Source organism: Meleagris gallopavo, chromosome Z (assembly GCF_905368555.1).
Source record: "Meleagris gallopavo chromosome Z, MGAL_WU_HG_1.1, whole genome shotgun sequence".
Lineage (NCBI taxonomy): Eukaryota > Metazoa > Chordata > Aves > Galliformes > Phasianidae > Meleagris > Meleagris gallopavo.
In genome coordinates, this window is record NC_139435.1 from 51,638,285 (window position 1) to 51,650,962 (window position 12,678).

The window sequence follows — 12,678 nt, forward strand, 5'->3', positions numbered from 1 at the left end:
TTTGTGCAGGTGAGCTAATGGAGACGCTCTTTCTTTTTTTTTGTTGTAATGGCTTTGCATGGCTGTCCAAAATGTGGCTGGTTTTTCACATTGCTGTCACTTCTGCTGAAACGCACCATCCACCTCATCACTGTGTTCACATCCGCTGTTTGGTCACCGTAAACATACAGCACGTGTCAGTGAATGTCAGAGGCTGCCATTTTTTCCACATGGAGGAATTCAGTGCCACACCTTTGCTCCATCCGCACATCCATGTCAGACACCATTCTGTCAGACTGTCCCGCTGCTTCCATCTGTCACACAGCAGCAACATGTAAGAGGATATTGGTGGGAAGGTTTAACCTCTACTGCCATGCCATTGATGTTACAGGTCAACATAATAAAATAGGAGGCATTGCTTTCAAGAGCAACCACCATGGTTTGAATGTTTGGTGTTTTTTAAGTGGATACTCACATGAACAGATAGGCCAGCTTGGGAGTTAGTATGAGCAATTCAAAGCCAGTAGAACTGGCAACTCCTAGTACTGGAAAAAGATCACAATTTCAGTAGGCATTTAATTAGCAGTCTGACAAGTTTTAACTATTGAAGTTGATCCTATTGTGTACAGAATATGCATGTTACTTATATCGTAGTGTATATCAAGCAGCACTTTTGCTGGAGTAGAATTTGATCAGATGGGTGGTAAAGCAGCCTGCCTTTGTATTCATTTTACCTCTATCTTACTCATACATAAGTTACTATGGAAGTCTTCCTGATTGAATAACGCTTTGTGGGATTAATTGTGCTCAAATAGTAATGTGCTTGTATAAAGCATTATGTTAGTACTGCTTCTTCAGTATTGCTATAGACAAGTAAGAATAAGTTAAAGAAATAAAACAAAAGGATCAAAGTGCATTTTTTTTTCTCCAGCAGTTTCTATTTGGCCTCTGTTTAAAAATTGGTAATTGTAGTTATTAAGAGATGCTCTTTCCCAGGAATTCAGGAAAGAACAACTCTGAGTGTTCCACTTGAAATATCTTATTGCCACTGCTACACAGCCTTAGGAACAGTGTAATGGCAGACATCCTATGTTGGCTGTTTTTTCTGTTCTTCCTTTCATTCTTCAGCAACCCATTTCTCAGTTACACCCTGCAAGTCTTGCAGGCAGTTGCCATTTACTGAGAAAACTCTCTGCAAAAATTAAGTACCTTTTTTCATTTGCTAATTATGATCAAGCCTATGAAGACATGGAAAGTTCTTGCTTATCTGTAGCATATTGAACCTCTATATACAAAACTGAATCTAAAGAGTTATTCATCTGATTTTGCATTTATGGCAAAAAATTTATTGCTTTATTATTGTTGGTGTTTAAAAGTATGAGTAAAGCGTAAGTTAATAATGCAGAAACTCGTGTGTGGCTTAATGTGACTTGTCGGAAATATAAGAAATAAATAAAAATTTTCTTGATTTCAGATTTGTTGCACTGTCAAAAAAAAAAGAAAATGCTGATATTTTCAAGTGTTGTTTAGGAAGCAGTTTATAAAATAAAGTAGTAGCCCTTTTAAGAAAGTGGTTTGTCCTTTCAGGCTTTTTTCAGTTCTAAAATACTGATGGATTAACAACAGAAGATTATAGGCAAAAAATTATCTTCGCTTGTGGAGGGTGTATCTGTTAGCTAATTAGAGTGTGTATACCTGTATATGTTAGCTACAGTTTTTAAGCTAACAGTGAAGTTATAGAATCATAGAATTGAGTAGAAGGGATTCTTAAACTCATCTAGTCTCCAACTTCCCTACAGTGAAGAGGGGCACATACAGCTAGGTCTAGATAAGTTGCTCTAAGTACCATCCAGCTTGGCCTTGAACGTCTCCAGGGATGGGGCATCCACCACCACCCTGACCAACCTATGCCGGTTCCTCACCACCTTTATTGTAGAAAGCTTCTTCCTTATGTCCAATCTAAATCTCTCCTTTTGTTGTTTTTTTTTTTTTTAGTTTGAAGCCATTTTCCATTGTTCTATTACAACAGACTCTGCTAAAGAGTCTCTAAAGACCCCCCTTTTAGATACTGGAAGGCTGACCTCTTGGAGACATCACTCATCATTGATCTCCATCTGGTCACTGAGCCATTGACCACCACTCTCAGCACAATCTCGCAACCAATTCTCGTCCATCGAACAGTCCACCCATCCAATCCATATCTTTCCAATTTGGGAGAGAAGGTTGTTGTGGGGGACAGTGTCAAAGGCAGATGATGTAAGTGGCTCTTCTGCTGTCTTCTAATGCAGTTAAACAATCATTAAAAGCTGGCACAGAATTGAGACTAACAGGTCTGCAGTTCCCTGAGTCATCCTTTCTACTCTTCTTAAAAATGGATGTGATGTTGCGTTTTTTTCCAAGACTTCACCTGACCACCGTGGCTGTTCAGATATCATTGAGAATTGTTTGGCATCTATGTCAGTCCAGTTCCCTCAGGACTGAGATGCATCTCATCAGGATCCAGTAGACTTACGAACGTTCAGGTTCTTCAGGTGGTCGTGAACTTGACCTTTGTTTAGAGCAGGAGGGGCATCACTCCCCAGTTCTCAGCTTCCAAACCAAACTACTGTGTGAAGAGCAGTTGCTAATGAAAACTGAGACAAAAATGTTGTTGAATACTTCAGCCTCCTCCTTGCCCATTTTTACTAGCTTGCTTGTGTTGCTCCTTAGGGGAGGTATACCCTCCTGGACTTTTATTTTCCAATTGATGTACCTATAGAATCATTTGTTATTCTTAGCACCCCTTGTCCAGTCCAGTTCCAAGTGTGTCTTTGCCTTCCTGGCCCTGCAGCCTAGCAGCATTCTTATAATCTTTGTAGGGTACCTGTCCCTGTTTTCACTGCCTGTTTTTTTCTTAGTCTTAAGTTTGACCAGCAGGTCTCCAGTCAGCCATACTGGTCTCTTACCTGTCTTTCCTCACTTCCAACACCTGAGGATGGAGTGCTTCTGTGCCCTAAGGAAAGTTTCCTTGACGATCTTCCAGCTCTGCTCTGCTCCATTGTCCTTTAGGACAGACTTTCAGACGTTTTTGTTGACTAATTCCCAGAAGAGCTGGCAGCCAGCTCTCCTAAAATTAAGCTTCCTAATTATACTTTTTGCCTGTCTGATATCTCTCAAGAGTTCGGCCACTACAGCCCACACAGTCTCCAATCCGTATGTCACAAATCAGTTCATTTGCACTGAAATGCACCAGGTCCAGCACTGCAACCCCGCAGTCTATTACCTGACTTAGGAAGTTATTCTTGATACATTCCAAGAACCTCCTGGGTGCTCTGTGGCTTGCCCTGATACTTTTCCAGCAGATGTCAGCAGGGTTGAAGTCCCCCAGCAGGAACGGAAGCCTGAGATCACAATGCTTTGTAGAGCTGGAGGAGGAAGGCTTTGTCAGCAGGCTCTGCTTTATCCTGTAGATCCTGTAGGCCTGTAGTAGATCCTAACCACGAGGCTTGCTTTATTGCCTCATTCACTAACTCTCACTCAAAGGCTCTCAGCTTGCTTGTGGCTATTATTTAGTGACAGCTCTTCACACTCTTATCTATTCCTTCCTTGATGTAGAAGGCAATGCCTCCTGCCCTACTTCCTCACCTGTTGCTTCTGAACAGCTTGTGGCTGTTAATATCCACACTGCAGTCATGGGAATCATCACATGAGATTTTGGTGACGGTATAGTTCCTTGTCTTTACATTAAATATATTTAAAATAGTTAATGCATAAGCCCTCAAAGATTAAGATTGAGATCAGCATAGAGAGGCAAGATAGCTGATATGATTCAATGATTTTTCAGCTTCTCATCATACATAATGAGACCACTTGTTTTTTTTTTTTATCAGTGAACAAGCGTTATGCTTTGTAGCATAATTCAGACTGGCTTTTCAGACCTCAGTAGAACTTGATATTTATTTGTTCTTTTAACACTGTATGATTAATACTGAAAGAAATAAATGGAATCGCTAAATCTTAAAATGTTGTTTTATTCAAGGCCTTTTCTCTTTTGGGAAATTACTCATTTCCTTCTGTTACTACCATTAATTTATTATTACTTGACATTCTTGACTTATGAAACTGTAGAAGATACACAGTGATTATTTTTAATCACTGATCTGCTGACACAGTTGGATAAATTTAAGTAAGCATTAATAAATGACACAAGACACACGCTTAACATGTGTCCTGAGTGCATTTTGAGGCCCAACAGTGAAAAGACAAATACTATATTAATTTCACTCTGATTGGAGCTACTGGATGGGACGGGTGTTATCAAGTAATTAAGCTCTCATTCTGTCTAGACATAGCTAAATCGCATCCAGATTCATTAAAGTATTTCACATGGCAAAAGTTTGCTTTCTGTGCAAATTAAGTTGCACCATGTGCATTGCTTCCACAAAGATAATACCTCAGTAAAGTCCTTAATCTGTTCATAATCTCTGCTGTGTTTGGACACTGTACTGTACTAAATCAGCACAGATTAAGAAACAAAATGCAAATGTACCTAAAAACAGCCCCAGGATTAACAAAAACTGGATTGTTATCTGAGAAAATAGTATGCACTTGACCAGGAGAGGCCCTATGGAAGCCACGTGGTTCTCTTCTTTATGACCTGTGAAGGACATTTGCCTTTATTTGCTCTGTGAATAATTAACAAGATCCACAAGATCCTGGCTGAATAGCACCTATTTTCTATTGACATCAGTAGTTTGATTTCTGTCCAGAAGGAATTATCACATCTAGTTAAACAGGGCAATGAGGTAGTCCATGTGTACAGATAGGAGTCCTTTCAAAACAAACATATGTGTTTTGTAATGACCAGTATAAAGAACAATCTTAGGTCATGGGATACCAATTCTAAGTTGTATGTTACTTAAAAGCAGAATAAGTCAAGTCTATACATGGAAAGTTTTGGGTTTAATGGAATCAAAACCAACACGCATGGAATGGAGAATCGTAGTATTATTGTTTTCCCTTACCCTCTGGTGGTGCTGATGAGAAGAAATAGACTGTGCTTTGTTCTGGTCACTATTAAAAGTAATTTCAGAGATGTCTGTCATGATGTCACTTAGAGGGTGGTGACACACTGGAACAGGTTGCCCAAGGAGACTGTGGATGCCCCATTCCTGAAGGCATTCAAGACCAGGCTGGATGTGGGTCTGGGCAGCCTGGTCTGGTGGCTGGCGACCCTGCACATAGCAGGGGGGTTGAAACTAGATGATCATCGTGGCCTTTTCAACTCAGGCCATTTCTATGATGAGTTTTTTTAATCTTATGTCAAATATTCTTTCTTTTTTGTCTTTGTAGATGTTGATGAATGTCAGGCTATCCCTGGAGTCTGCCAAGGAGGAAACTGCATTAATACAGTAGGTTCCTATGAGTGCAAATGTCCTGCTGGTCACAGGCAGAATGAGGCAACTCAAAAATGTGATGGTAAGTGATGTGAGACAGCAAACCTAAAAAATGGTTAAATAAAGCATTAGAGTTCCTTGGTAAAAGAAGGAAAGGTATTGAATATGCCTATTCAGATCAGACACTGTAAAGGCACAGTGCCTTGTGTTTTTTCTTGGGCCACAGTATTGTTTGTTACTATTTTGCTCTTCGTATTTTGTGTTAAATTTTTTTTTTTTTCTGTCAGGCTCGTTTGGGTAACTGCAGCGTTCATGCTGTTTCAAAATTTACAATTGTTGGTAAAGAGTGAATCTGTGAGCACTAAGTTGTGGTAGCTGAGTTATTTTGATTTTGTTTGTATTCTCAAAACTACCCAGAATACTTTGATGCAAGTAGTTATTGTCAGCTTACTAATCATGGCATGAAAACCAGATGCGATGATGATCATAAGAAATTTCTCCTGTATATGTTTTATTTTGAGGAGCCTAGGTAAGTAAAAAAGATGTAGAAAATTATTTGCAGGAGAAAAATCAAATGGACCATATTTAATAAACATAGTTTAATGATTACAGACCATTTTTACTCACTTTTGAAAGCAGATATTTTATGTAGTATAAAATAAGGTAATAGAAAACTGCTGAGTATTTTTGTGTTTGTTGAAGAATTTACTGGAAGAAATTAGTAATCTTAAACTTTAGTCATTGATCTCAACAAACTAGGTAAGTATATCATCGTATTTACGTTACAGTGATAAAAGGACTGCTTTTTCAAGGTGTTGATTTGTGCTTGGGCAGCAATTCAGGTATGCTGCTTTGTTTCATTATGCTCCTATTCTGTTACAAACAAAGACGTGGTTTGTAGCCTATGTCTGAAGTCACATTTTTCTCTTTTTTTTTTCTGCACATCAGAATTCACAGAGACATTAAGTAATGTACTCAATGTAAAAAGCATATTTTTTTATGTGAAAAGGTTGCAGCTGGTGTTATTGCAGGTAGTACTGAAGAGCAGATAAAATAAATATCATATAACAGATATTTTTCTCTGGTTCTGTCCTTGTCTCACCTTTCAGTCATTTTGTCCTTGATGTTGGCCAGTTTGAATTTCTGCACTATGCACAGTGATATTCCCATCCTGTGCTGTTTTAGGGAAGCCTCTGTATGTCTTCTCAAAGTCCCATGAGAAGCAGTTGGTGATACATAAAGCATATGCAATCTTAGACATAGAGCTCTGAAGGCTTTTCTTGCCATGTTTGAGGAGAAATAAAAGCAGCTTGTGTATGTATCTGTGCATTTGTATATATGTATATGTATGCTTAACTGTATGTTGATAGGTATCATGGAGTGCACAGAGACTTAGTGCTCTGCAGGAAGCAAAAAGGTTCACGGTGAAAGGAGCTCCATCTGAGCCGTTTCGGAAATATGGGAATACCAAGAGCTTTACTGAGGCACTGTAAAAAAGCTTTTGTCAGAATTGCTTGAATTTGTGTCGTTGACTATTAAAATGTGTAATTTCCCTTTTATTTCTGTAATGTGTTAGCAGTGGCAGGAGAAGCAGCTGGTATTTTTGTGGCTTTGTATCCCTCACCATTACCCCCATAACACATCTAACTCTGAAGAATTTCTGGTGAATTATAAATGAGGAAGCAAAGCATGATGGTTAGCATTCTTACGTGAATTGGAAATTGGGAAGAACCACTGTCTTTGAGGAATTGTTTCCTGTTTTTAAGCAGAAGGAGCTCTTTGCTAGTGCCATTAGCTGCTTTGCATTGTCTTGCTCCACTTTCTCAGATCAGAGTCTTCAAAAGCTCTTGCATATCAAAACGTGAGAAAAAGTCTATCAACACAGGCACTGAAGTAGAGCAACTCAACAAATTCTCCTTTTTTGGAGTAGTGATGTTTTTAAGTCAACACTAAAGATGTTGTAAAACTACGGAAAATAAAAGAAAGTGTGATGGATGAATCCCAACAAAAAGTATAATGATGAAAACATAGGAATAATCCAATGTTTGTTCCTTCTTGCTTTTTCTACTGATAATAGTTTTTAATCGTTTGAAAGGTCAGCTATCATTCAAGAATACATGCAGCTTAATTTATGACTTTAGGAAGTTGGGCTGGATGGGCATGAAGAGGTGGGTCAAAAAGTGGGTGAATTGCCAAGTTTAGAGGGTAGGGATCAGTAAAGCAAGTTATAGTTGGAGGTCAGTAATTGATGGGTCCAGTCTTGTTTAACAAACATCTTTAATTAAAGATCTGGATGTAGAAAATGGGTGACATTTTCTAGTAAAGTTAGTCTGTCTGCATTTAGAAGTTGTATCAATCAATTACTCTTTGGCATTCTAATGCCAATTTTGCCCAAGAGTAGTACTTCAATGAGAAAACAGACATGTCTGCTTAATAAGAAAAAATGCCTGTCTTTACAGGCACGTGTTTATGGGCAGGTTGAAATATTATTGTCAATCACTGTTTTAACTCAGCAAATGGCTTAAGTGCAATTTACATGTTATACTCAGGTTTAGGTTTAACTAAATATGTGTGGTGAGTGTGAGAAGTGGAGTCAGCCCTGCCCTCTGCATTATCCTTCGCAATGTACTGCTCTTGCCTGCACAGTCCATGCTTAAGCTACTTGCATTCAACTAATTAAAAATACTGCTAAAAAAATCACATAATAATGTTAAAAGTTCATGATCTTTTAGGACACTGCTGCTAGCTGTCTAGGGCTGCATGCAGCCAGTCCACTCTGAGTAAGTACAGTGAGGGAGGTGATACTGCCCCTCTACACTGTGCTGATATGACCTCACCTGGAGTACTGTGTCCAGATGGGGAGGTATGTAGTGTAGGAGAGACATAGACCTGTGGGAGCACATCCAAAGGAAGGCCACAAAAATGATCCAAGGGTTGGAACACCTATCCTGTGATTACAGGCTGAGAGGTGGGGCTGTTCAGGCTGGAGAAGAGAAGGCTGCGGGGAGACCTGAGAGCAGCCTTTCAGGTATCTAAGGGGGGGGCTGTAAGAAGGAAGGAGACACACTCTTCATCTGGATCTGGGGTGACAGGACAAGAGGAAATGGTTTGACAGAGGGGAAATATAGACTGGATATAAGGAAAGAGTTTTTTGCAGTTAGGACAGTGAGGCACTAGTTCAGTTTTTCCAAAGAAGTGGTAGAAGCCCTTTCCCTGGAGACTTTAATGTCAGGCTGGATGAGGCTCTGAGCAACTTGATTGAGTTGTGGCCAGCCTCAGCCATTCTGTGATTCTGTGAACTTGTATCCCTCCAGCTCAGAGCATTGGCACAATTAACTGAATGGCTACCTAGACTCATCTTAAATCTGACATCTATTTGATATTATTTATTTTGTTTAGTATCTTAACAATTGTATAATCAATGAATATACAGATGTTATAAATATGAAATAAACAAGAGAGTTTAGCTAAGCAGGTTATTATACCAAAAATAAAATAGATAGAGTGCTTATTCTTGTTCTGGGCTCGCTGCAAAACTCCAAAGGAGGGATCTCCAGAAGAAATCCTTCCCTACGGTAGTCATCTCTTAAATAGGTCTCAGAGAGGTGGAGCCAGGCTCCACCCCTTCCTGCAGCACAGGTGAGTCAGCTCCGTGGCTGACTCATTGCTCTCCTCAGGTGATCAATCAGAGGTTCAGGCTGTGATTCAGCAGTTCCCATACAACAATGTAATTAGCTCTAAAACAGAGGACTTTTGTGACAGTGGTTACGTAGAGTTTAGTGAGTGAATAAATATCTGCTGCTTCCAATTTCTTTGAATAAACAGATCATTTTTACCATCATTTTTGTATTCCATCAGATATCAATAAGAATAGATATTATTAATCACATTATTTGTGATTTTGAAAATTTCAGGCAACACTATTTATCTTATAGCAAAATTCAAGTTTAAGTTTATTGAGCGTCAGAATATAAACTACCCAAATTCAGAAACGTTTGTAATAATGCCACCAAGTATAAACAACTGTAAAAAAAAAAAAGCAAGTGTGGAATGTTTTCTGGATTGGAACTGTGATATCTTGCTCGAAAGAGTGGAACTGAAAATACTAGAACTATAATCTACTCATTGTTTCAAAGCTGAAGGAAAGATAGCTGTAACTGCTAAACAAATGTGTAGTGTGTTTGATTGTGTAAGCAATATGTAGGTTTGAAATGTGTGTTTTGTTGCTGATACTCAGCTGCACGTTTCAGTTGGGAAGCTTTTCACTTGAAGGCTTTCACTCAAAATGGTGTTCTTTGAATTACAGCTGTTTATTTTGGCAGCAGACTTTTATTTTGAAAATGTTTAGAATTTATTGTAGCATTAAACAATTATGTTAGAGAGTCCTTTTCAATTTTTTTTATTAATACTTACCCTATTTTTTATTAGGAATGTACTTTTTAAAATCCTCTCACTCATGGTATAGTTATTATTAGTAAATGAGAGAAATGAAAGTGTGGAGCAAGAGGAGGGCAGTAGCAAATCATGACCAAGCCAAATGCTGTACTATGAGTACTAAAAAAAAAAAAAAAAAAAGATATGTCTCTAATGTCATAAATACTTGACCAGAACAAAGACAGCATTTGAACATCTGAAACAATCTACTACTACCTGTCTCAGCTTAATAAATTAAGTTCCTGTTCAGTTGAGGTCTGTAATCTGCCTACGGTAGCCTATGATAGTGTAAAGCTCTTGCTTTACTGCTATTATGTCTAAAAGATTTCCATGTGAAGGAGTCCTGTAGCCTCTCAGACAAAGATGCACTTTCACAGAGATTCAGAAAAGGCAGGTCATTCATACTTGTCACGTCCAGACAATATTATAAAATGCTAACTGTAGTGTTATGTGCCAGGTGGGTCCTAGATTTGTTGTACTAAAAATGGATAGATGAAAAATAAATTAGCATTAAAATAAATTGTGTGTGTAAGTACTGAATATTTGCTGAAGTGTGTAAGTCTCTAATAAGGTTTATTAATCTGAAAAACACAAAACCTTACCTTTCTGACTCTATTCAAGGTGAGTGTCAGAGTTCAAAACTAGACAAGGAAGTAAAAACTGCCATAACATTGAGAACGGCTAGACCAAATACCTACGTTCTTCATCTAAATCCCCCAAAAACAGGACAGTTTCTCATCTGTCTTCTTCTTTAGGTACAGTATTACGATGAAACTGTGACGTCTCTGTACTAGTGGAGAAATATAGAGATGCCATATTGACCAGTGTGTATGACTGGAGTTTACAGTGGGATGGTATAAATTCTTTAGAGAGTACATGAGAAATGGAGGGAGATTGCCTTTCATACCAAAGAGCTGATTGAATGTAGAGTTCTATGAAACAGATGTCAGACTTGATGCAAACTTACTGATTCTTCTAGGAAGATCTCTGAAATCTGCCAGAATGGCAAAACTGTGGGATGTGGGACACAAGCTGTTCAAGAGGTTTATGGATGGTATCAGGGCCAGTTTCTAAATGAAGATATCTCTTAGGTCTGTCAGGTGTTGCAGTCTCTTAGGGAATATGTAATCTTGGGCTTCACAAGAAGACTGTGATTTATTCATAGCTAGTGGTTGAGATCCTCTTGGAAAGAGAGCTGGTTGTTCTTTGAGAGTGTGTTATGCCAAGCATAAGTGCGATCTGCCCCAATGCTCGCTAAAGCAAGTAGACTTAACAAAAGAGCAGCCTGTCTAAACAAGGAACACTTGACTGTTTTTTAAGATAATACATCAGTTTAGCTTTTTTGCTTATTTTTTTCCAGCTCTTGTATAAAGGTAGGCTTCTCAGCCTTGTTTGCTATGTCACGAGATGTTCACATGTTACCAGTATTCTGGAATAGTAGCCTATGCAAATAATTGCATATATTTTTGTTGGCTAATTGTAGATCTGAGTTGTGTATGTTATTTTTCTCTGGCATTTGTGCTCTGATGCCAAAAGGAGGACTTGCTCAGTGTTACGTTTCCTTCTTTCTGGAAAGGGTAATTAAAGCATTCTTTGCAGTCTACTTCTTTAACTCATCTAAAGCTTTTCTTAATTGCTAAAAATATTATTTAGCAAAATAGACAAAGAAGTAAAAACTGTCATACCGTTGAGAACAGCTAGATCAAATACTAATGTTCTTCATCTAAACCCCCCAAAAATCAGAAGTTTTTCATCTGTCTTCTTCTGCAGGTACATTATTATGATGAAACTGTTTGCTAAAATATTAATTGCTAAAATATTATTTAGCAATTAATAATAATATTATTTAGCAGTTCTCCATATGGGAAAACGTTAATGTATGTATAACATATATCTGCTTAAAAGTTTGTGGTATCTATAAGAGTACACCAGGTAGAAGTGAAACATCACCTGCAGTCTGGGACATTTGCTGTTTCGTAGTCATATTGCAGTAGTCAATGGATTTTCATTTCCAGCCTGGTTGTGAGCTTGTGGCGGGACAGGTCTAGCCTCTGGATTTGTTTCTTCTAATACCCTGCCACTTCTCTCTGTGGCAGAAGCTAGGTACAAATTAGTTTGTAGTCACAGTTTCCCCAGAGGGAGTTATCTGTAAGACAGGCCACAGGATCCAGATTGTACCATCTCGTTCTGTGATTAACAAACTAGTGAAACTGTTACTTGTCTATTTCCCCTTGTTTCATAGCCAAGATGGCACTGCCAAAATAATACTAGGGTAATACTATGCGTACATAATGCCAAGAATACAGCAGAGAATAAAAGACAAACCATAGTTTTATTTGGCTTTTTTATTATTGTGATTATTTTATTATTATATATTTATTGTTATTATTTTTGTTAATGCTTTAAGAGTTCGTAATCTCTCCGTGAGAGATTTAAAGCATAAAGCTATATTTAGTTTTACTGCACTTTAAATTAATGGAGTTGTTGACGTAAGTGAAGTTGCATAGTTTATAGTTGTGAATTGGGCCACTAGGAAGAGTATAAGGTTTTGGTCTCCTGTGAGTTAAAACCTACGTGCAGAGAAATGATTTCATAGAAACCGGATTGTTCAAAGGGAGAGGCTGAAATTTTACATTGAATGTTCAGGCCTTTTTTTATCTAGCAGTAGGTCTTCCACTTCACAGGGAGGAGTTTGAGGTTCCTTTGACCTTAAACATACCTATGCACTTTGTGGGTTAGGTTTTTCTCCCCTGTGGTCGCTCCTGGAAACAGCAACTGTTGTTAAGACTAAGGGAGAGTGATCATGTCATGTTTTTTTGGGCTGTAATGGACATTGTTAGAGCTGTGCTATGCAATATTGCTTTGGTATTCATTTGTATTATATTTGCAT

General features: G+C 38.2%; 1 protein-coding gene across 1 annotated transcript in view; it reads left to right on the plus strand.

Moving 5' to 3' along the window:
- Positions 1 to 12,678, plus strand: part of FBN2 (fibrillin 2) — a 167,873-nt gene that overhangs the window by 43,341 nt on the left and 111,854 nt on the right. The window contains exon 7 of the mRNA XM_085213340.1: positions 5,311 to 5,436. Within this exon, the coding sequence (XP_085069466.1) occupies positions 5,311 to 5,436 (126 nt within the window). The remainder of the gene's footprint in view (positions 1 to 5,310; positions 5,437 to 12,678) is intronic.